The 24700-nt window shown below is 50.0% G+C and overlaps 1 protein-coding gene across 7 annotated transcripts in view; it reads left to right on the top strand.

Moving 5' to 3' along the window:
- GRIK4 (glutamate ionotropic receptor kainate type subunit 4) overlaps positions 1 to 24700 on the top strand; it is a 422971-nt gene that overhangs the window by 240926 nt on the left and 157345 nt on the right. For 6 of the 7 annotated variants that reach the window (XM_038535878.1, XM_038535883.1, XM_038535881.1 and 3 more), the window contains 2 exons: positions 8884 to 9048; positions 21588 to 21685. In XM_038535878.1, coding sequence (XP_038391806.1) covers positions 8884 to 9048; positions 21588 to 21685 — 263 coding nt within the window. The remainder of the gene's footprint in view (positions 1 to 8883; positions 9049 to 21587; positions 21686 to 24700) is intronic. The other variant, XM_038535885.1, reaches the window with a different exon arrangement.

The following is a 24700-nucleotide window of genomic DNA, read 5'->3' as shown; positions in this document are numbered from 1 at the left end:
GTTCTTGGTGTCATGTCTAAGAAATCTTTTCTAAAAGCCACAAAGATTTTCTTCTAGAAGTTTTATAATGTTAGGTTTTACATTTAGGTCTACGATCTATTTTGTGTTAATGTTTATGTATGGTGCAAGACAGGGTTGGAAGTTCTTTTTTATTTTTAACGTATGGATATCCAACTGTTCCAGTGCAATTTGTTGAAAATATTATTTTTTTAAACTGTGCTTTTGTCAAAATCAGCTGGCCATATACAAATGGGTCAGAATAGTAATTTTGAAGGAAGGAATAGAAGTTGGCATAACATCCCTCAAAAGCCAAGACAAATTTGGCTCAAACATTTACAGAGTGCCTCCTGTTGTCAGGCAGGGTGCCAGGCACTGGGGATAGAAAAGATTGAAGAGCGGAAGTTAAGGATGAAGCTGATCATTGAAATAGAGTATGCGTGGGATTCTATGGCTATACATACTTGGGGCCCTTGATTGACTTCTGCGTTCAGAAGAAGCTTCCAGAAGGAGGGGCGGCCTGGGTCAAGGACTCATTCTGAATGAGGGTGGTCAGTGAGCAAAGATGGGAAGGCAGAAGGAGGAGCATGAGTAAAAGTGCATAGGGTCGCAACAGCATGTATGTGCATGCACGCACACGTGTGTGTGTTTAGGGGGTGCTGTGGTAGTTTGGTATTTCTAGAGTGGAGAGGGATGAGCAGAGAAGCAGAACATAAGGTTTGAGAAAGAGAGAGAGCCAGGTCTTGCCTGCCACACCAAGGAATTCCATTTATTTTGAGACCAAAAGCTAAAAGTAGGACTTTGCGCCTTGAAGTGACTGGCAGCTGTGTGTGGGTGTGACTCAGGACTCCCAGGTGGGGGCCAGGTGGTTTAGTGGGAAAACCAGGTGAGAGTCAAGAGGGTGCTGTTGGGTAGGAAGGGATGAAAAGACTGAACTTGGGCGATGGTGTTGAGATAGAGAGAGAGACGGGGACAGATCTGGAAAATAATAAGGGGCAAAGCCAGAGCCATTGGAGGTGAGGGATTGAGGTGAGGCCATGGTGCCTGGGTGGCTGGTGCCATCACTAGCTAAATTCAGGAAGAATGTAAGTGGAAAGAAGGTGAGTTTGCTTTGGGTCTTAAGAAATCTGAGACGCTTATCAGACGTTTACATGGAGATGTCGGCAGGCAGGTGGACAGAGGGGAAGTGTGCCCCTGGAGGGGGCTGTGAGCAAGATCACTTAGGAAACGTCTGGGAGTGAGTCAGAGCCTGGGAGCTCACCAGTGTTAAAGGCTCAGCAGGAGACAGCGGACCTTGATGGATTGGCCAGAGAAGCAGGAGGAAAACCCCAGGGGCTTCGTGGGTCATGGAAGTCACAGAAATTGAGGGTCTCAGGCAAAAGACTCAGGACTCGAACACTCAGGACTCTCAGGTTCAGAAGAAACCACGAGGTGGCTTAACCAAGTGGTCTGGCAGTCTCCAGACCCAGGCTGCCATTGAGTGCTCTGTGCTCTTGGGCAAGTTGCTCACCCTGCCTCTTTCTTGGTTTTTCTCACCTGTAAAATGGGAAAAGTGCATTGTAGGATTGTGTGAGGGCTAAGTGGAACAGCACATATGATGTTCTTGGAACGGCACCTTGCAGAGAACGAACAATAATGCCAGCTAGTGATATAATTAGAGAATCCACTTTGCAACAGTGGTTCTTGTCGGTGACTTTGTGCATACAGTCTTGAGCGGGCTCGTGCGGGTGGCAGGCAGATTACAGTGGTCCAAGGGGATATGAAGTGAAGTGAAGCCAGCAAAATGTTGAGCAATCGCTTGAGAAGTTTGGTTTGAATTGAAGGTAAGATGGAAGGGAGAGCTGGAGGGCTGTACATCGAGATTGAGGTCAGCGGAGGGTCCCCTGAGCACATTCTAGCAAAGGGGAATGAGCTGGTCTGGGGATGAGACAGAAGGTAAAAGGAAAAAAGGGAAGTGTGGTGGTGAGGCAAGGGTGTCAGGAGAGAAGAGCCAGGTGTAGAGGGCCTCATGATCTGAGCCTGTTGGAAAGGAGCACCTGGCAGGCTCATTGGGAAGAACATGTGACTCTTGATCCTGGGGTCATGAGTGCGAGCCCCTTGTCGGATGTAGAGATTACATACATACACTTAAATTAAAAAAAAAAAAAAAAAAGAGGCAGAGGCACAGAGAGGAGGCAGTTCCCTGCAAATGGGCTCCAATTAACCTCTCTGTGAATGAAGAGAGGGGGCGAGAGCTGGGCGTTGGTTAGAGGTGAAAATCCAGATGATGGGCTGACTTGGGTCCACCCCCCCCCCCCCCCCCCCCGTTCATATGTTAAAGTCAACTCCCGGCACCTCAGAATAAGACTGCATTGGAGATAGTGCCTTTGACAAGGTAATTAAATTAAAATGAAGTTATTAGGGTGGGTCCTAATCCAGTAAGACCGGTGTCCTCCTAAGAAGAGGAGATTAGGGTACAGCCGCGAGCAAAGGGAAGAGAATGTGAGGACGAGGGAGAACCGAGGAGGGAGGCCTCAGAAGAAACCAACCCTGCCCACGCCTTGATCTCTGACTCCTAGCTTCCAGAACTGTGAGAAAATAAATCTGTTGTCTAAGTGCCCTTAGTCTGCCCTACTTTGTGATGGCAGCTCCAGCAACCATACACAGTCTGGAATGTGAGCTAGAGCTGGCCAGGCAAGACCAAGGGCAGATGGCGGTCCAGTGTTGCATCCCAAGTGTGCAGAAAGGGTGTGGGTTTGTGGTGGAGTGGCCTGCACAGTGGTGTGGCTTCCTCCAGCACAAGAGATGACAGGGATTTACAGGGGTCGGGGTAAACAAAGGGAGGTGAGAGGTCAGAGGTGAGCAGAGGAAGCTGGTGCCAGGTGAACGGTGACTCTGGGGCTGTGGCTGGGAGCAAAGCCGACTGGCTCCCTGGAGACTCCAACCATCTTTTCTTGTTAGGACAGGGCTCTAATGGGGGTGAGCTGAGCAGCTGAAGGGCAGTGTTATAGATACTGCCTATAAAGACTCTCCCGTAAAACCTCTTTATTCCCCCCTTTAAGAGATAAGAGTTATCAAAGTGCTTGGAAATCTTCAGGAGGGAGATTCTGAAAGACCCAAAGGATTAAGGGAAGCTGATTTTCCAACCTGAGGGGTCACTTGCAGGCTGTTGAGGATTTGCAAAGGGAGGGCAAGCCCTGTGCCAGCTTACCCAGGTGAGCAGAGAATAGAACTGCCAGCCCCTGGGTGCCCTAGAGGCACCCCCACATGCCCTGCACCCTGCAGCACTGGTTCAGAGGGACCGCCCTTGGTCTGAGCAATACCTAATGCTTCTGCACCATGTCACATTATTCTTTCACTCAATAACCATTCATTAAGGGCCTACTTGCATGCGTGTCTGGAATTGTGCAGGTACAGAGATGAATCAGCCGTGGCCCTCACCCTCAAGGAACCGGCTGCCTCGAGGAGAAAAGACGGATAAACAGATAGGCATAATAAAAAAGTCAAAAGTGATTAGTGTCTAATGAAAGGTACAGAGAAATTTCTGTGGGAGTTTTAAGGAAGAAGGAATTAATTTGGGATGGGGAACCAGGGCATTTCAAAGGAAGGAGAGATAGATCACTTTGAGCTTTCAGGTTCAAGCTAATTGAGGGAAGTTATAGAAAGATGTAAAGTAAGCACCCTTCCAAGGCAGTGAGTGGTCTCTCAGGAAATCTAAGGAGAACATTGGGCTGGGGCAATTGGGAGGGCTTCTTGGAAGAGATGAGTCTGAGGGGGAAGAAGAAGAGTCCTTATAAGGAAAGAGGGAACAGGGACAGGGTTAGTGTCAGCAGAGGCATGGAGAACTGAAGGTAAAGCCAGCCCTGGTCCTAACATGGGGGTGCTGTCACTGTAGGGGTAGGAGGGGTGCTGCAGCTAAAAGTTTAGGTATGTGGAAGCCAGACCACAGAGGGCCAGGTGCCATCCTAGAGACTCAGATGGGACCAACCCTTGGATAATGGGGAGGCCTGAGGACTTTGAGCAGGTGGGTGATAATCATGGCCATACTCACTGGGTGAGCTAGAAAGGATTAAGGTGGGCAGAGCCAGGCCTGCCGGGCCCAAGGAGGCATCCTGTCCCGAGTAGACATAGACCTGGGCCCAGAACATGGAGAAGACCTCGGGGTGGAGGTGGGCACAGGGTCAAGAAGCTGCCCTTTCCTTGGCATAAGCCTTAGAACTCAGAGCTGGCCAGAGGTAAAGCTGTTGGCTTGTGGGGAGAAAGGCCCAATGTCAATGTGGGTCACCAGCTCCTTGGGCATGAGAGGCATGTTGAGTACATGCGGTGGAAGAGTCACTGTGCAGAGTCCCCACAGCTAGAAGACTCTCCCTGATTGCACGTCTCCATCTGAGCCTTGGCCTTACTGTACCCCGGACCTCCTGGCCTTACCGTGTCTACTAGTTGACATCTCTGCAGAGTAGTCCCCGGGGATGGAGGATGTGCTAGATGATATTGTTCCTCATTAGGCAGTGGCTGGGAGCTCTGAGCATCCTGGCCCAGCCCAAGAGCCAGGCATGGGGGACAGAGCCTGGGGCCAGGAGCATCAGCTGCACACTTAGCCCTGAGCACCCTGCTCTCCATGCACGGGGCCCCTCACTGGGGACCACCAAACAGCAAGCATGCTCTTGGAAAATGCCTGTCGGGCACATGTTCTTCTGGTGTCCTAAGAGAGCCTGAGCTGGCACCTCATCCTTTGTGTCCAGAGACCCAGAATCAGAGTTCCTGTTGTCATCCTAATTATTCTGATCCCAATATGTTTGATGCCAACTAACCACCCAGTTGAGGCTGTTCCCAGACGGGAGTTAATCATTGTCTAAAACCTAAAACCTGATGAAAAGCAATACCCAGAATGGCAGAGAAGTTGGGTGGAGTGCAGAGTCCTTCCTGGGACCCTATGGGAAGGCGAAGAAGAAGGAGATACTCAGGGAACCTCATGTGCCCCTTAACATAAAATCCCCACATCCCCTATTCCCCACCTGGTCATGATCCCTCTGTCTCAGAGTATGTCCGAGGATGCTCTGTGAGTTGATTATATGGTGTTCCATGGCTGGCTGGTGTCCTGTACATCTGGGTTTGTATTGGCACATTATCTTTGTCGGCTTGGGCTGCCATAACAAAATATCACAGACTGGGTGGCATGAGCAACAGACATTTATTTCTCCCAATTCTGGAAGGCTGGAAGTCCATGATCAAGGTGCCAGCAGGGTCAGTTTCTGGTGAGAGCCTGCTTCCTGGATTGCCCTCTTGCTGTGTCCTCACATGGTGGGAGAGAAATAGAGAGCTCTCTCTGGCATCTCTCATAAGGACCCTCATGCTATCAGATCGAGGCCTCACTCTTATGACTTCATGTCACTTTAATTACATCTTAAAGGTCCTATCTCTAAATGGAGTCATATTGGGGGTTAAAGTTACAACATGTGAATTGGGAGGAAGGGGACATATTCAGTCAGTAGCTCACACTGTGAACATGTACTGTTCAAGAAGAAGAGAACACACAGCCCTAGAACAAACTGTTGGGTGTGTGTTGCCTCCTGGTATAGGTGTGATCGTGCCCTTTGTATACTGATGGGACAGAGCTAAGTCTGGTGTCTATACCATGAACAGCCCTGTCAACTCAGGAGCTTGAGTTCCTTCCTAGATTTACAGGGGATGTGGGCATTTTCTAAGAGATTAATTTATTAATTATTTTATTACAAGTGATTTTCTTAAAAAAAAAGGTGATTTTCTAATATTTAAAGGTCATATGGCCTGAAGAGAAAGATGCCCCCCATCTAGAAATCTTGTAGGAGTTGGGAGCATTAGCTAGGGGAATTTCCAGAGGACCAGGGTCCTGCCTGTTAGTATTTCATAGTCGATTTGCCTTGGTGAGACTTTCTTTCTCTTTGGGGACTGGAAAGCTCATGTGACCTACAGCTGTGGATTGCATTGTGCCCTCCCCAAATGCACATGTTGAAATCCTACCCCCCTCCCAGTATGATGGCATTAGGAGGTGGGACCTTGGGCAAAGTCATGAGGGTGGTGGGACCTCCATGATAGGATCAGTGCTCTTATAAGAAGAGTCCAGAGAATGTTGTCCTTTTCTCTCCACCATATGAGGACCGTGTGAGGAGGCAGGTGTCTGCAAACCAGGAAAGCAGGCCCCTTGAAGAACCCAACAATGCTAGCACCCTGCTTTCAGTGCCCCACCTCCAGAATGGTGAGAAGTGAGTGTTTGCTGTATAAGCCCCCCAGGCTATGGTATTTTGTGGCAGCAGCCTGAGCTAAGACACACCTACTTAGTACACCCCTTTCTTAGCAGCAAATCCAACGAAGACAAGGTTCATTGGAAGGAAGATGAGCCTTGGTTCCAGGTACATGGTCTGCGTGAGGCTGACCTGGAGTCACCTTCCACCTCTCCCACTTACCAACCTTGTGAACGTGAGCAGGTCCCTTGACCTCTGTGACCATTCTCCCATCTCCAAGCAAGGATAACCCAAGAACACGCTAGTTGTTGCAGAGCTTAAGTGAGACTGTGTCCACTAAGCATTTACGCTACTGTGGTCACTGAGTAAGTGTGTGTCTATTCACATAAAGCTTACGTACCAGGGATCCCATTCCTCTTTCCCATGATTTGTGTGTGATGGCCATGCCAATGTCTCTTTTCTATGCTTTAGGGCTAGACTAATGATTTCTATTATATTTTTAACCATGAAATATTTTTTTCCATATCAAGTCTTATGTGGAATCCCAGTACCCAAAACTGATGGGTGTAGAGGTATGCTGGTTGAAGCTGGCACGGGCCTAGGGACCTCCATGCAGCCTTCCTCTCTGCTGCCCTTCTTCCTTTCTCTTCCCAGAGTCTTCCTCCTGGGACAGCACAGTATAATTGTTTAGGTTTCTGCTTCCTGAGTAACATTCCCATTCTGGTCTTGCTTTCCTGAGGTCACCGAGGTAGGTGTTTCGGGTGTCCTCTGGCTCTTCAATTACACGTTTATAGCGCATTGGCCGCTCTTGCAAGTGGTGATCACAACAGGCGTGTGAGGACTTTGCTACCTAATTTACAGAAACCTGCTTTAATGGCTAGCTCTTGGGATGCGCTTCAGTTGCCCAATGTATGGCCCACCCAGTGTCAATGAAATCTAATTTTTATTGTTCAACAGGCTATGCATATAAACACATCCACACATCAGGAAAAAAAAAAGGCTTTGTAATATTCTGTGTCCTGGTTTTTGGTTTGGAAAATGGGTCACAGTAGGTATAGGAGCAGTGTACAGAAAAGACAGCATGGGACCTGGGTTTCTTCTGTCCATGCCAGCCGCAGAAATTCAAGGGCCACGTGTCGGTGAAACCTATTTTGCTTGATTCCCCATGTTGCTTTTCTGAGCCTTCAACCTCTGAAAGATAAGGTTGATATTTCTTCTTTTTTCCCCCCTGTAAGAGCTTTATTATAATATAATTCATACACCATATGATTCACGCATGTAAAGTATATAAGTCAATGCTTTTTAGTATATTCACAGACTTGTGCATCTATCACCATCATCAATTTTAGAACATTTTCAGCACCCCCAAAAGAAACACCATGTATGCATTAGCAGTCACCCTCCATTCATTGTAGCTTTTCCACCACTGCCACTAGGCAACCACTGATTTACTTTCTGTGTCTGTGGATTTACCTGTCCTGAAAATTTCATATAAATGGAATCATCCCATGTGCAGTATTTTGCATCTGGCTTATTTCACTTAGCACCATATTTTCAGGGTTCATCCGTGTTGTGGGCTTATGAGTACTTCATTTTTTTTATTGTTGAATATTATTCCATTTATAGATATACCACGTTTTGCTTGTTCATTCATCAGTTGATGTGCATTTGGACTTTTTTCACTTTTGAGTTATTTTGAATAATGCTGCTATGATCATGTATGTGCAAGTTTTTGTAGAGATTTCAATCTTGTAACTTTCTCTACGAGGAGAATGAACGATATCCAGAGGTAGATTTGTTGAGTGTTTACTGTGTGTCAGGTACTGTGCTAATCAGCACCTCACACAGACTATTCAGGTCATCTTGACAATGCTCCAAGGGGTGGGGGCTCTTTCCCCATTTTACAAGTGAGGAAACTGAGGTCTTCTAGCCAGTGCAGGGTGGAGCTGGGATTTGAATGCAGGTCTCTATGCTACCAGAACGCTTACCCTTAACGCTGCTTCTGGAGGCATTTGGTACACTATACCACTCCAGCCATTCATATTAAGTCACGCCAATTAAATTTGTGTGATGTGTCACTTACATACATTATCTTACTGAATCCTCACCCCAAGCCCCTGAGGTTGTCTCACTGTTCTTAATGTTCAGTGAGGAAAAGAAGTTCAAAGAAATTGCCTGGCTCACCGGCTGACATGGTTTATCAGTGTCAGAGCCTGGAGAGCTGGCATTCAGCAGTATCTTCCACGGCTTTCTCTCTCATGCCTGGTCTCCCTTAACCCTCTCTTGTCTCAGGGAGAGTTCTGCAAATGCCCAGACTACCATTTTCAAAGGATAGCTACTATGTCCCTTCCTTGGCACACGTGTGCCTGTGTACCCCCAAGCATATCACCACGCCTAAGCCTCGGGACCTCGTATGCATAGACCCCCGATGGCCCTGCCATGACATCAGGGGGTTCCTGGGCCAGATATGCACATGAGAAATCATGGTTGCACCTGCCCACAAACCAAGACCTGTAGCATGGAGAGAACTTGCTTTGGGAATAGTTCCCAGGATGGCAGGGTGGAGGTGGTGGAGGAGGTGGAGGGGAGCTGCCCGGAAGAGGAAGGTGGCAGTCTGGGGGAGAGTGGAGAAAGGAGGGGAACAGGAGAGGGTACCAACTGTCTCCGTGTGGTTGCCTGCCCACAGCTGCTATCTTGGATGACCCCATGGAGTGCAGCAGAGGGGAGCGGCTCTCCATCACCCTGGCCAAGAACCGCATCAACCGCGCTCCTGAGAGGCTGGGCAAGGCCAAGGTCGAAGTGGACATCTTTGAGCTTCTCAGAGACAGCGAGTACGAGACCGCAGAAACCAGTACGTAGAATGGGCAGGGCTGCCCTCTGCTTTCCTTGCTGGCAGGAGGGGCTGATAACATGAGCCGTACCCCTCTCCAGGCCTGTGATTAGATATTCCCAAGAGAGGGAGAGAAACATGCAGTAGGAGGCCCTGTAGGGCTCAGTCTGGAGGAGATCCCTAGGTTTTGTTGCCAACTATGTATGGAGGAGAATTGAGACAGGATACTCAGTCGTTCATTCATTCACCCACTCATTCATTCCTTCATTCCTTCATCTGTGGACTTCTTCATCTCCTGGACATACTGTACACAATATGAATGAAACCTTATGTGTGATTAAGAGAAGAGAGAGAGGGCCAGCCCAGGGGTCACTTAGTCAGTGCACACCTGATTGCCTGTCTTGCTTTTTTTTGTGCCAGGAGCAGTGTTGTGGGACTTGGGATGGAGTTTGACCACTCCGTGGGTGACTTTGGGCAAATCACTTATCCCATTTAACCTCAATTTCTTCATCTGTAGAATGGGAATGCTAGGCTCTACTTTGCAAATTTTATAGGTTGTCAAGAGATTTGAAGGACTTAAAAACATAGCAGAATCCTCTGTGAGTTGCAATGCTTTACACACATACACACTGGGGCACTCGAGTCACATGTGTGGAGCCCCTGCCCTGTGTCAGGCACTGCTTTTAATTTTCCCAGCTTGAGAGTTAATTGTGTTGGTCCCCACTTTATAAGAGAAGCTGAGGCTCAATGGCGATGACCAAATTGCCCATCTCCAGAGCCAGTCACGGGCTGAGCAGGTCCTGAACCCTGCCCTCGTGTGCTCACTCTCAAAGCCATACTCAGTCCACCAAGACCTCCCTGGAATTCTCTGGTGTCCTGCTGGGGTTACCTGGACAACTTTATAGGGTGAGCTTTTCCCGGTCATGGGCCAGTGGCTCAGAGCCAAGCTGGCAGTGAACAACCCTGTGCAGAGGGAAGAAGAGGAGCCCCTTAGCCCAGAGAAGTGATGACATCTCTTACCTAAGACTCTGTTCCATCTCCTCCCTTTGTTACCTGTTTCAACCTTTGGTTATACTCAATGGTAAAAACACAAAAACAAAAGAACTTGCTGAGGCATATATGGGAGACAGCTGGTCTTCTGGGGGTGGATGCAGCAGTGCCCTGATCTGGGCCATTAGTACTGCAAGAGAAGAGACACATCACTCTGGCCCAAGTGCAACAGGCAGGGTGTCCTGTGGCACCCAGAGAGAGCAGGAAGGAAGGAGGGCAGTGGCTCTGTCTCTGTTTCCTTTGAGGCTCTTGTGGTCTTCCCTCTCTGGCTGGCCAAGTTCCCTGGCTCATTTGTCATGCCTGTCCCATATGGCCACATAGGCCCAATTTACTGTCTATTTATTCAGGCAACTTTTATTGAGCATTTACTCTATTTCAGGTGTGACTCAGGATATCATGCATTGGGAACAATGCAGAAAACAAGGTAGACACTGTCCCTGCCATCAGGTGGCCTGTGGTCTCTCTTCAGCATGTACATCAGTAGCAACTTCCCTCAGAATCTCTTGGTCTGAATTTCCAAGGTAGAGGATCTGATGGGTCCGGCATATCTTCTTGGAAATTCAGAGCCGATCTCACCAGTCACAAGTGTTGGCCAGATGGCCTGATGACTACCCTTGGAGAGAGCATCCACGTTTAGGGACCAAGAGTGGGTTCATGCCCTACAAAAGAGGACTGGGAAGACCAGCAGGATCTATGGACATAGATTCCTCCCCAGGGGGGAATGGAGGAAGATCAGGTGCCTGAAACAGTCACTCACTTATTCAGTCGGTCAGGTGATACATATGTGGTGAGTGCCAGTTCTCCTGGGTTCTAGGCCATGGGGATTCAGCAAGGGACCAACTAGAAGTCCCAGCTGGCAAAGGGATGAAGTTCTAGTTCAATGAAAGTAAGATTCCAATTTCCCTGCATCTTCTGAATGAAATCAGAAATCCCGGCAACAACTCCTTGTGAGTCTCCTAGTCCAGTCTGTAGTGGTTCTTTGTCCAGGAGGACAGGTCTCTGACAAAGATCCAGATTCCTAGATAGCGCCCAAGAGCATACGTCCAAAAGCCAGCTCCTCCTTCCTTTCTCTGGTTTGTGACGGTTTCTCTGCAGGACAGAGAGTGGAGATCGTGCATCGTGCATCCTGGATGGGGGTCGTTAGCACATGTAAATGTCCTCTCCCGGTGACCCCGGCAGCCTGGCTTCTTAAAGTCCATACCGCTAAAATATTAAGCCAGATGAATCAGGGGAATAAAGGAAACTGATATTTTTTATTCCACATTACAGAGCTTTGGGGCATCTTTTTCATGCCCGTCTTTTAGGCGCCAAGTATTTTATTAGCTAGTAACCCTTGGTTCAGCTTTTACATCTCAATGTGTTTGAGGCATGATTAGCATTTGTTAGAAACAGGGCTTCTGGATCTTTCTACCCCAAAGGCCTTTCATCCTGAAGCCAGAGCTGCTCCCCCACAATGGATCTGAAACACCACCCAGATAGTTCATAGGAAGGTTCCAGCCCAGCTATTTCCTTCCCAAAGTATGGGAGAGAACGGGTGGTGGGTAAGTGCTGTTGGCTGAAGCCAGGCAGGGACTGAACTTCAGTGGCAGTATTGAGGGAAGGACATAGGAGGGAGACAGGGTCCCTGGATCAAGGAGGGATGATAGTTCTGCGATGCCTACTATGAGGTGTCTTTGTTATAAAGAGCAAGAACGTGGATTTTAGAATCAGGTTGGCCAGGTTTAAGCCCTGGTTGTACTGTTTACTAGCTATATGACTGTGGACAGGATGTCTGGCCCTATTGTACCACAGTTTCCATGTTTGTAAAATAAAAGTGGTGGTGATGTCACCTCCTAGAGTCCTTGAGAGCACAGCATGGGACAGTGGCTGTCAGCGCTTAGCTCCAGGCACATAACTGACATTCAGTGAGTGGCCTCTCACCCCCTCCTCTGAGCAGGCTTCCTTCAACCCTCTTACCATCGTGAACAAGAGGCCTCCGTATGTGGCAGTACCATCTACCTCCCAGCTCCTCCCAAGGGGCCTGTCTTAACGTCAGCACGCCTCGTGGGGCATCCAGCGTAACTGGACATTCCCTTCCTCTTCCAGTTTTCTGGGCTTGATGCATCTGACAGCATTGAGCCTTTGGAAATTATGATGGGCCACCCAAAGCCAGCTGCTGCTCAGTGCCATGGGTTCTGTTTTCCCCAGGCTAGGGGTCCAGAGCTAATTTGTATTATTAGCTTAAAACTATCTGAGGCAGTCTGGGCCCCTGAACACCTGCCACCTCACCCCTGTCCCCCATGGCCAGGAACTCTGCTCCAAGAGGATGAAAGAGACCCTAGCAGAGACGTTCTTGGTTGTGGGGAGCAGAGGCCCTGCTCTAAGTTCGGGTGGTAACAACCCAGCAATGTACTCTAGTACCTACTTGCAGCAATAGGTGAGATTCCAGAAGCTCTGTACGAATTGCACTTTCATGAATCATGTTCAGGGTGGGAGTATCAGTCAAGGGGAACAATGACTATTTCAAGAATCAAAGATTGCGAAGTGTAAAGAAACTGAAGATGCTGGCGTCCAGAGATCCACCTCCTCATTTGATGATTCAGAATGAGGCTGGGAGGTGGGAAGTACCAGACGGGGCATAATTCATAACAACCCCGGACACTGGAAAGTTACAAGCACGAAATCACCTCCTGTTGTATTTGGCTCACTTAGATTTTCATATAGTGAGTTTATTTATTTATTTTTAAAGATTGTATGTATTTATTCATGAGACACAGAGAGAGAGAGGCAGAGACAGGCAGAGGGAAAAGCAGGCTCCATGCAGGGAGCCCATGTAGGACTTGATCCCAGGACCCTGAGATCACGCCCTGAGCCGAAGGCAGATGCTCAACCACCGATCCATCCAGACATCCCATAGTGGATTTATTTGAAGTACGGTCACCCATAGGGCTTCCTCAAACCCAGGTCCCATTCCCTTCTCCTCTCTGCCCCTTCACTATCACCTCAGGCTTCTTGATGTTTGACTCCCCGGCTCCCTCCTTGCACAGCCCGCGGATCTGAAACAAGCTCCAAGAACAAGACCCATGAGGCCATGTCCTTCCCGCCTGGCCCCTTCCCTCCCCGCTCCTGCATCTCGTCTTCACCTCCACCTCACCCTTTCTTGTGTACGGAGGGTCCCACAGGCCTTGCTCCCGTCTCTTCCATAGATCAGCACGTCTCCTGCGGCTGCCGTGTCGGAGCTTAACGGAGTGGCCACCCCCTTATCAGCCAAACACCCGGAGGCACCATCCCTGCTGCTGCCAGAGCCAGTTTGAAGTTTAATTTACTGCAGAGCTGGAAGCAGGGGCCTCGCTGTCAACCCCTCGCCTCTGCCTTGGTTTGTCTCTGAGAGGCCAAGCGTGCTATCAGCTGTCCACACTGCTTCCCCTGGAAAGCCTGGGGCGCACTGGTTATCCCGCCCCACGTGGCCCCATGTGATGCTCCGGCTGCATGGATGCTCCTCCTGCACGAGCTCCCGAGATGCCCACGGGCTCCGTGGGCGTGACCCCGGGTGACTCTAGTAAGTGAGGGCAAGCATCCCTCTGTCAGTTCCATAGAACAAATCTGAGTCCGCATAAGGGAGAAGCCGCAAGGAAAAAGTCACAGGATAGCGATGAGTCATTCAACAAACATTCCGCGCTCCTGGCTCTCTGAGCTACCCACATCCTGCGTGCATAATGTGGACTCTGCAACACACTGAGTTGCAGTGCGTAGAAATCATCTGGTCCGTGGTCTTTTCCAGGAGGCAGTTAAAACCCAAGCCTCCAAAAAATGACAGAGAATTCAGTAACTCTGCTGTGTGGCTCAGACATGGGCAGAGGGTGGTCGGAAATAGGTCTGAGGTGTAGACGGTGGTCAGATGAGGCCTCTGGGCTGGACCTTGGAATGTCTGGTGGGTGGAGAGAAGGGAAGCGGGCACCCATGCAGACTGTATATAGCGTGGCAAGGGCTCGGGGCAGGAAGCAGCAGTACCTGGGGACAGTGACAGATGGGCGTGGCTACAGCAGAGCGTTTCTGTGGGGCGTGAGGGCCGGGGTTGGAGAGAGGTGTCGGGTTCTGGAGTTGGGAGGCACCAGGATCCTAATCCTGACTCTACCAGCACCTCGGGCTACTCTTTTGTGCCTCAGATTCCTCATCTGTAAGATGAGAATAATAACAGTTCTTACTTCAAGAGGTGATTTTTTTTGTTTTTTGTTTTGTTTTGTTTTGTTTTTTTAAGATTGTATTTATTTGAGAGAGGGCGGAAGGGGGAAGGAGAAGCAGGCTCCCTGGCAAGCTCCCTGCTTAGCAGGGAGCCCAACATGGGCCTGATACCAGGACACCAGGATCATGTTCTGAGCTGAAGGCAGATGCTTAACCGACTGAGCCACCCTTTAAGAGGTTTTTTGAGGACTTTTTAAAAAAAGATTCTTTTTTTTAATTTATGAGAGAGAGCGAGCAAGCACAAGCAGTGGGGAGGGGTAGAGGGAGGGAGAAGCAGGCTCCCTGCTGAGCAAGGAGCACAACGTGGACTCGATCCTAGGACCCCAAGATCCCAACCTGAGCCAAAGGCAGATGCTTAGCTGACTGAGCCACCCAGGCGCCCTGGATTTTTTGAGGATTAAATGAGATGATGCACTTACAAGACTCAGAGCAGTGCCCTATATAGGGTGAGCTCTTGATAAGTTTTATGCAGTAGTAGTAGTAGTAGTAGTAGTAGTAGTAGTAGTAGTAGTAGAAGAGGCAATCATATAGTAACTCCTCCGTCACAGGGTGATTGTGAGGACTCAGGGAGCTAGCATGGCTGTCAGCCTGGCACCTGGCACCTGGATGCTCCCAGTACACTGCAGTGCTGCTCTCACAGTTTTGGGACCAGACTGAGGGCTTTGAAGAGAATGCCTTTGGTGAGGGGGGCTAATGGCAGTTCTGAATTCTCTGACCAGAGAGAACCCCACCATGGGGTGTGATGGTGCAGAGACCTGGCACTCTCGCCCTCATGCGCTCCCTTCCTCGGCTAGGGGACCAGCAGGGCCCACTTGTTCAGCCCACTGTCCGCTCTTGGGGTGGGGATGGGGGGTGAGAATGGAGCTCCCTCCTGCAGGCTCTGGCATAGGGGAGGAGATAGTTCTTCCAGGTGGATGGAGGCAGTTGTTTGCTTTGCTCCAGGACACTCAGGGCTTAGCTTTGTGCCGGACGTACCACATACCAGATGGAGACCTTACCCTGACCCACTTGAGCTTCGCATCAAGAGTGTCTTGATGAGAAGGACTCCGGGTTCTCCCAGCCGCCTCTGGTCCACCTCAATGTCAGCTCCCGATGGCCAGGCCTGTTGGCCACAGAGGCTCAGGGAGCCGCTGGGAACTCCCTGGAAGTACCATGCTATAGGTGAAGACGACCTGCCCCACCCAGGACTCTGCTCCTGCCCTGGAGGGCCTCTAGTCAGTGGTGCCTACAGTTTACCCCTCAGTACCGTCCGCATCACAGCCAGACCCCTCCTCTCCCCATGAAGACTCAGAGGAGGACTAGGGATCCAGGCTGGAGCTGGCATCTGGAGGGAAAAAATCCCCCCCTCCCCACCTTACAACACCCCCGTATAGTCTTTTATTCCAGCAGCTTCTCTGACCCCTATCTTCCATTGCCTCTGCTGGCTGGGAAACTTTGTTGCCATGGCAATGTCACTCATGTCTCCCCCTCCCTCTCTTTCTTGCTCCCTGGGAGGCAGAGGTAAAGTGCACCTCCCGCCCCTCCCATCCCTCCCACACACTGCTCAGGGCCCTCTACAGATGGCCTGGGCCTGTCGAGTCAGGGTCCCGGAGGTTGCAGAGCTGAGGTGCTTCCTAAGCAGTTTCCATTTGTCTTGAGCAAAGCATCCCTCATAGGGAATGAGAGAGCAATTCTCAGACCCCAGGAAACCCCCAGGCCATGGGGATTGGATCATCTTGGCTCATGTCAAGTCAGGTGAGCAAACATCTGTCGAGCAATGTCTTTTTGCCAGAACTGAATTTGTGTGACCCAGGCCCTTAAGGAGTACCCAGTCCAGTGTGGGAGATGGGAGATGGGTACTCAGAACAGCAGGCACGGGTGCACAAACCTGCAAGGCTGGATGTTTTTAGAAGCCAGAGCTTTCCAGATATCAGAAAAGTCATGTAGTGCATACACCATATATTAAGTAACATCTCCAGTGGGGCTGGGGGCAGAAGCCCATACTCAAATACACATCCTTATATTCAAATATTCACATACTATGAATAGCCTCACATCTGTCTGTTTAGATCAGATTTGCCACCAAATGAGCTCGATGAAAGCCATCCAGCTTCAGAGCCTTTTGGATTTTTGGAATTGGGAATAAGGGATTTTAGCCTTTTATAAGAATTTATTTTTAGGAGAATCCTCTCTCTGTTGCAGCCCAACATAATGAACCAGCTTGGGGCAGAAGCTGGCCAAGAATTCAGAGAACGGGGAAGCTGATGTCTCTCAGCAGCTCCAGTGCAGATCTGACTCAGAGCCACAGTATGATGTGCAGAGGAGGAGAAGGAGGTGTCTACTTGCCTAAGGGCAAGATCTGAGCTGGGCACTGGAGGATCAGTAGGAGTTTGCCAAGCAGAAGGGCAAGAGAGGGCCTAGGCCATGGTCACCTGGGGGTGCTAATGGTGCTAATGGACTCATTCCCAGAAAAGTGTTTTTATTTTTTTTAAGATTTCTTTTTTTATTAGAGAGAGACAGAGTGTGTGTACGTGAGTGTACCCACGAGCAGGGGGAGGGGCCGAGGGAGGGAATCTCAAGCAGACCCCCTGAGATCATGGCCTGAGCCAAAGCCAAGAGTTGGCCACTGAACCAGCTGAACCACCCAGGTGCCTCACAGAAAGTTTTTATTTTTATTTTTTATTTTTTTAATTTATTTATTCATTAGAGATAGAGAGAGAGAGAGAGAGAGAGAGGCAGAGACACAGGCAGAGGGAGAAGCAGGCTCTACGCAGGGAGTCCAACGTGGGACTTGATCCCGGGTCTCCAGGATCATGTCCTGGGCCAAAGGCGGCGCTAAACCACTGAGCCACCCGGGCTGCCCAGAAAAGTGTTTTTAAATGAATAAAATAAAATAGGATGACCAAAGAAACCAGCCATATGGAAATGCAGTTAAAATATATTTATAATGACGTATTATAAATGTGCTTCTTTATTAATGTATTAAATAGCCAAGCCTAGCAATAGGTCCAACTGCTAGCCAAAGTTTGAAATCATAATATAAATGATCTCCTAAGACTGTCTGTAGCACTGTAGTGTCACAGGAAAACATTTGTGATGCTTGTAGGTCACGAAGTCACAGGTACCGTTATTGCCTCTGGTTTATTGCTTGTGTTTAAACTTGAAGGAATGCCAGATTAAATTAGGAGAAAACAATAGTGATGTCACTTTTTTCCCCAAAGTGTTTGTAGACCACTGACTTCTACCCCCAGATCTGAGGCAGCAGGTGAAGAATCTCTGGTCTAGTCAGAGAGAACTACCTGGGAACAGGCTCAAGGAGGAGAATTAGAAGCATGCTCCGGGTGAGCTGGTGTGAGGCAGCCGGCAGCACGATGGGAGGAAGAAGGGCTGGAAAGGTGGTAGCGTCTTGAGATCACACACATTTGGATTTTACTCGCTTCTGAGAAGAATCTTTTCTTACGACATCCTATCTTTTATAATGGCATGTTATAAAAGGAATAGATGCTCATTATAGAAAATAAAGGGAAAAAAAGGCGGTGGGGGGAGCCATTCAGTGTCGAATTGGCCCAAGCAATCCCCATGACCATCCGTTTAAGCTGTGAGCCATGGGAGGGGTGAGCGTGCTGACCCCGGGGCCAGGGATGGAGGGTGTGAATCCTGATTCCAACCTTTACCCTTTTTGTCTTGTTTTCTCATCTGTAAAATGAAGTTGACGGTAATAGTTCCTATCTCATCAGGTTGTTCTGAGAATTTAATAGATCTATTCATATGAAGTGCTCAGAATGGGCCATAATTAGCACTTGGTAAACACGGGCTTTTATAACCTCTTCTATCCTGAGCGCATAACTTTTTTGTATTTGCTTCGATGTGGCCTTCCTGTAGATATACGTATAATTTTATATCCTGCTTCTTTCTCTTAATATTATTTCATAAATATTTTTAATACTGTTATAAACTGTTCATAAGCACTTTAAACACCTAAATAATATTTCATGCGGCTATATGACCCACACTTTAGGTAAAGTAGTCCCTTATAATTGGACCCTTAGCTCATTTCCAATTTTCCACGGAAAATGTTGAGCAGGCTTCACTGTGGTTCAGCAACTATTTACTGAGCACACAACTCGGAGTCAGGCCCTGTGCTCGGTATGGAGGACACAGAGGTAAATAAGACAGGCTCTCTGCCCAGCAGCAGCACATACACCTGTGTTTGGGGATTATAATTTGTCTCATGGTTTGGAGAACAGATTGGAAATGATGAATTCCAGAGACAGAGAAACCCCTTAGGAGGCAGGTGGAGAAAAGGGGCTGATCTAGAACCATCACAATGGGAGTGGAAAGGAGGGGATGGTGGGCTAGCAGGTCAAGGGGTTGGAATCTGGCTGCTAATGGGTATAGTGAGTGGATTCAGTGAGGGAAGCCAAGGAAGAGTCACAGGTGACTTGAGTTGGAGCCTATAGAGTGAAGTGGGGTGAAGTAGAGTGGTTCTCAGAGCTTGGGCTTTGTGCCTGATGGATCTCTGAGTTCAAGCCCAGCTCTGGCATGTCCTACCTGTGATCTTGAACAAGTCATGCAAATTTTCTAGGCCTGTTTCCCCATCTCTAAAGAGGGGCAAATAACACTCTTCTGCCTAGAAGTGTGAAGGTCAAATCAGATTATGAGAAGCATATGGCACATGTGATGCCGTGGGCATAATAAGGCTGTGTGGCATGTCAAGTGCCATTCTAAACACTTTGTGTGCATTAATTCACTTTAATTCTCCTACTACCCTACTGTTAGAATCCCAGTTCTGTAGATGAGGGAGCAGCCCAGAGAGGTTTGATAACTTCCTTGGGGTCTCCCAGCTAGAAATGACAGAGCTGGGACTCAAAGCCAGGCAGCCTTGCATCAGAGGCCATGCTCTTAATGACTATGCGCCTCTCTGCCATGGACATGGTAAGGGGGTGACACCACAGCCAAGTCCCTGTGGCAATGTCCATCAGGTGCTTGAAACTGGACTTTGTAACCCAGGGCATAGGTCAGAGTGCAGGGTCACCTGGGCAGGAACAAGAGTGGAGGTCAAGGCAAGGGTGAGGTTGCCCAGGGAGAAGGAGGCAGGGATCAAACCTGGATTCATCAGGCGGAGGAGGAAGAGGAGTTGGCAAAGGAAGTGAGGAAGACTGGCCAGAGGAGCAGACAAGAATGGGGGCTGGAGGGTGGTAGGGAATTCAAAAGAGCAATGCCATCAATAGCATCAAATGCGGTAAAAATAGAGTAGGATGAGCATCGCTCAGAAGTCGCTGATGACCTTGGGGAGCAGATTCAGGAGAAAGAGATGGGGACCTGGACTGGAGGGGTGGGAGGAGATACATGAGGTGGCTGCAGGGAGGTGAGTGGCTTCGAGAGAGCAGAATGAGCCCCAGGCAGGATGGGGCCAGCATACTTGAATTCCGATGCTGGCTCTGACCTGTGCAAAGTACGTGACTTTGGAGGAGTCACTGAACATCCCCCGGGTGCCATTTCCTTATTGGTAAAATCAGGAAGGGAGGCCCACCCCTGAAGCTGTCGTAGTGTGACGGCCGATGGACTTGGGACATCTAGCAGCAGTGAGAGTGAAGCTGGCTGAGATCTCGTGAGCTCACTTATGTGGACACCGCCTGCACCTGGCAAGTGGTGTCAGGGATGGAGCCTGCTCGTGGCTACTTTGTCACTGGGAATGGTTCTGACACAGTACAGATGAGGTCCTGTCTGGTACCCATGGCCCACGGCCTCTTGGCCAGCTGAGATCCGTGGCAAGGCAGGATCCCTGCCGGAGCCTCAGGCTGGGAGAAGAGCTTGCAGACCTGTGGTTTGTGTGGCAAACTGTAACACTGGGATTGGGACTCTGAGGCTCTCTCCACCACCTGGACCCCATGAGGGCGATCACGTGGCCGTGTGGGCCAGTGGTCAGGACCCTACCCTAGGAGAAAGAACATCTAGGGTGCAGGAGTGGCTTTGCAGCCAATTCAGTGAGGAACCTCATGCTGCTCCCTTAATCTCAGTTTACTGACCTGGGAAATGGTTCATCCTGACCCTTGACGTGAGTACGAAGAAAATGTGTCCAGAGTCAAGCTTTGAGTTTTGCAGGGAAGATTGCCTTGCAGCATGTCAGGGAACCTCCGTGCATATTCCAAGGGGTAGCTCTTGGGCTCTGATACTACTAGAGTGTGTGTCCTGAGAATTATCTCAAGTTCTCTCTGTCACCTCCTTCCTTCTTCTTCCGTGTTTTAAAATCTGAGATTCTCTCCTCTCTTCTGACCACATAGCCCATCCAGCCACTTGTTCATTCAGTGAATATGAACTGACCACCTAGACAACCCGATGCTGGCCACTGAAGAAGTGAGAGGTGGGGGTTTAGAGAGAAGTAGGGCTCAGCTCCTGCCCTTTTGGGGTTGGAAATCTAGTGGGAGCAGAAAGATATCGAAGCAACAAACTGAAATAGGCACATTTACAAGAGTCTTAGTACAGAGGGACACACCAGGGGCCCTGGAGAAGATTAATTCCACATAGAGGAACCGGGGAAGGTGTAAGGAGGAGGCATTTGAGGTGCTCTTTGACAGGAGAGTGAGTGTCCAGAGTAGAGGAAGAAAGGGCCTCTTCTCCACCGGGAAGCCCGACACGCTCCAGGAAGCAGGTGTACCACGCAGGGGTCTAGGTGAACACGAGTGGCGGAGGGTAACTTTGAGACATGAGACCCCCCTCCTTGCCTCTCACTCTCTTTTTCTTCCTCTCATTTCCTTTTTCTTCTTATGTCTCTCTTCCCTTTGGCTTTAGCTCAGTCTGATTTCTCCTCTCTGCCTGCATCATCCCTGCCACCCTTTGTCCCTCTGCTCATCTGCCTTTCTTCCTCCCCTTCCTCTTTATACTTGAGAGGCTAACAGCTTGCACAGCAGGTGACTGTTCCATGAGCTGGGTGCCTAGGCTCCCGACACCCACGCTGCAGGCCTGGCAGGATGGAACCTGCAGGTTTCCACCATGAGCCTCTGTCCTTCAGTGACAGCCAAGACAATTTATACACCCTGTTGGCTGCGGCCGTATGTTGTCATAACCTGGGTCATTTCCTCATTTAATACCGTCCATAAACTCCAATAAAACCATCCCGGAGTCCCATAGTCCAGAAGAGGAGAGGCACTGGGTTTGGAAGGGTCGGGGGAGTGGAGGAAGGAGGCGGAGAGGGGAGCGGAAGGTGAGGATCCAGCCAGTGAAGGTTGGACTTGAGCCCAAAACCCAGGCAGGGCACCCGGCCCACATCTCACCTGATGAGGGCCCTGTTTTCTTCCCTGTTGCTGCAGTGTGTCAGATTCTCCCCAAGGGGGTGGTCGCTGTCCTGGGACCCTCCTCCAGCCCGGCCTCCAGCTCCATCATCAGCAACATCTGTGGGGAGAAGGAGGTGAGTGCTCCATCAGGTTGGGGGACCCTGGCAGTCCCTGGATTCTCAAGGTCTGCAAGAGCCCATGTGGGCCTGGTTGGTTGGTGTTGCCAATAACAACAACAACAACATGAAAACAGTGAAAAGAAGTGGTTCTTTGTTGGGCACGTACTTTTCCTCCATTTGGTTTGGTGGAGGAGACACAGAGGAGAGGTTTTGCAACAGGATTTTCAAACTGAGCTCCTCTGGGTCTCCAAGTCCCTCGGGGGCCCCATGGCGGGTGGGTGGAGGGGGAGGCTGTGGAGGCTGGTCCCCTCTGGGGACACCCAGAGGACAGAAGTCTGAGCTCCCCAGGAGATGCTTCGCGACTATCTGTTCAGATACCGGGACTCTGGCGGAGAATACCCTTGGGGGCGTGGTGGGGGGGAGGCACTGCTACATTTTATTGCTAAAATAAAGTTTGAAACCTCCATTTTATAAATTCGCTAGAAAAAAGTTCTCTTGAGTTTTCTTCCCCATCCACCAGTTCCAGTGCTTATTTCTTCCATCAGTGAATTCTTCGAGCGCAGGTGTCACCCCGACCCGGAGCCGCTCTGGTTTCACTGTGGAGTTCATTTCTTCTGGCTCCAGTTCCATGGGGATAAAGACAGGCGGGGATGAGTTTCTGAGTAATAGCCTGCTCCCTGTTCCATCAGCTCTCTCCCTCCTCCTCCCCTGGAGAAAATAGGCTCAAAAGTTTATTTGGTGGTTAGCTCGTTGCTGGAATCCTTCCTCGCTTCTCCTAGAATCTATCTGTCTTCCCTTTCACAAAAATCCCTGGGGAACAGCAGCCAAATAACCCCTTGGCCCCTCTCTGGTCTCAAGGGCCTTCTAGCCCACCAGGTCTTTCGAGAACATATGGAGCTTGGTGGTGGGAGGTGCAAGGTCAGGAGCCGGTGGTCAGTCTTGCACCTGTTCTGGGGCCTGGAGGCTCAGCCTTCCAGAAATGTTAGCTTTGGGAAGATCTGATTCTAGAGATAGGACAAAACCCACCACAGGACAGACGCCCCCTCAGCAAGCCACCCCTGTAAAGGCAGCAGAACAGCAGATAGGCTGCTGCCTACCCCATGCCCTCTGAGGGGGTGCCTGCCCCCCCCCCCCCACCACCACTACTTTTCTTATGATCGGAGGGCTTGGTGAGTCCCCTGAGGCTTGGGGCAGGATATTTATCTTCCCTGGTTCATGAACCACTCTCAGAATTGTTTCCTGCACTTTTAAAGTGTCAGACAGCCCTGCCTCCGTCCCATGGGTGCTCTTGCTCCCAACTGCTGGGCCACTGCCCTATAGGCCAAGCCCCCTGAGCCTTTTGCCCCTGGGCCGGGTCTCTGTTGACAGCTCCCCATCCCAGCCCCCTCAGAGGTCGTGAAAGCTGACCCTGGACTCATCCCAGGCCACGAAAAGGAGCTTCTGCTCCTCCTGCATCCCCTCCACCCCCATCTCCCAGGCCTCGGTCCCAGGAAGTTAGAGCTGATATTTAATTCCAGTGTTTCTTGCCACGCTCCAAGTAGCAGCTCGGATCTGTGGCAGGCTGTTATTCCAACCGGCCCTGGGATCTTTACCAAGGGAGGTTGCCAAGACTTCAGCTCCCCATTTCCTCTTTTCTCCCCTCTCTCCCCACCGTCACACTGCCTCACTGTTCCTCACAGCCATCCCCCAGTCCCCACTCCAGTATGGCCTCCTCATGGGGTTCAGTGGCCGTTTGATCTCAGCTAACATGTAACCCTTAACCCTGTTTGGCATTGCAGGCCAGAGGCAGGGACCCCGGTTTACAACCGTCTTCCCCACCCTGCCACCCTGGGCCCCATGCCTTTGACCAGCCAGCCGGGTCGTGCTGCCCAGGGAACAGCCAGCCCGTTACTCCTCCTTTGTCTGGTCATATCCCTTCCAGAGCAACCTTTCCTCTCCATTCAGATTATGCATTTCTGTTCATATTTTATGAGGCTGAACTGGCTCACACTGATTCACCTCCACTCCAGGGAAAAGAAATGGAGTTCCCACCAAGGAGTTCATTCCTTTAAATGCTGCTAACATCTCTGTAGCCCTGTGGCCAGCTGCTTTCTGCCTCACCTCTCCTCCCCACGCCCCACACCTCCTCAGTGCCTTGCTGGGATGCGATTGCAAACCAATTATGGATTGATCTTTGTCCTAGAGAGAGAATCAGTGAGATTGGCCTGGGCCATCCCTGCCTGGGCCCATCAGAGAGCAGCTGGATGATGGCAGCCTTCAAGATGGCAGGCGGTGCTGGAGACTTCCCACCCGCTCCACCTCCTGGAGGGGCCCTTCCTCCCCCACTGCCCTGCACAGACAGCTTCAGGAGCTTTCTCAGAAGCCCCTAGATTTGGGGATAAAGAGGGAAGGGGAGGAGAGAAGGCATTGCAGGAACCCTTATGACACGTTAGGTCCTGAGCTATTACGGCCTTCATACACAGGCTCTCATTTTATCCTCCCGGAGATCCACGAAGCACCCATTGTTATCTTCATCCCTAGGAAGCATAGACAGGTTAAGCAGTTGGCCCCAAATCACACAGCAGAACCTGGATGCAAACCCAAGTCTATAACCTATAAAACCCCTTTTCTCCTTCATTTTCCTGCTCTGTCTCTAGGGTCTGTGGATTAAAGGGTGTCTCTAAGGGTTTGTTCTGTTGTGGATGAGTTGGCTGGAGCCATGGAGGCTGGATGGCCACACAGGGAGGGCCTGGGTCAGAGATGCTCAAATGCATCAGCCTGACCACCCTGCCCCTGCCTGGCCTGGGCCTCCATCTTGCCCCTTTGTACCCTGTTTTTCCGTTCAAGGTACACCTGCTATTCTTTTCAGATGGATTGTATGGGGTGCACAATAAAAACTAGGAGGAAAGACCTTTTATGACTCCTTAGATCAACCTCACTCTTCTGAGTCTTCTCTCATAACTCACCAGGCTCTCTCCAGCTCCACATTTTTCAGAGTCTGCTGGAAAATATTGGTTGCCCTCTCTCTGTGGTTCAAGGGCTAATCCCAGT

The sequence above is a fragment of the Canis lupus genome, chromosome 5, assembly GCF_011100685.1.
Source record: "Canis lupus familiaris isolate Mischka breed German Shepherd chromosome 5, alternate assembly UU_Cfam_GSD_1.0, whole genome shotgun sequence".
NCBI lineage: Eukaryota > Metazoa > Chordata > Mammalia > Carnivora > Canidae > Canis > Canis lupus.
The sequence above is the reverse complement of the archived record's forward strand: the minus strand, read 5'-3'. Positions and strand labels throughout refer to the sequence as shown.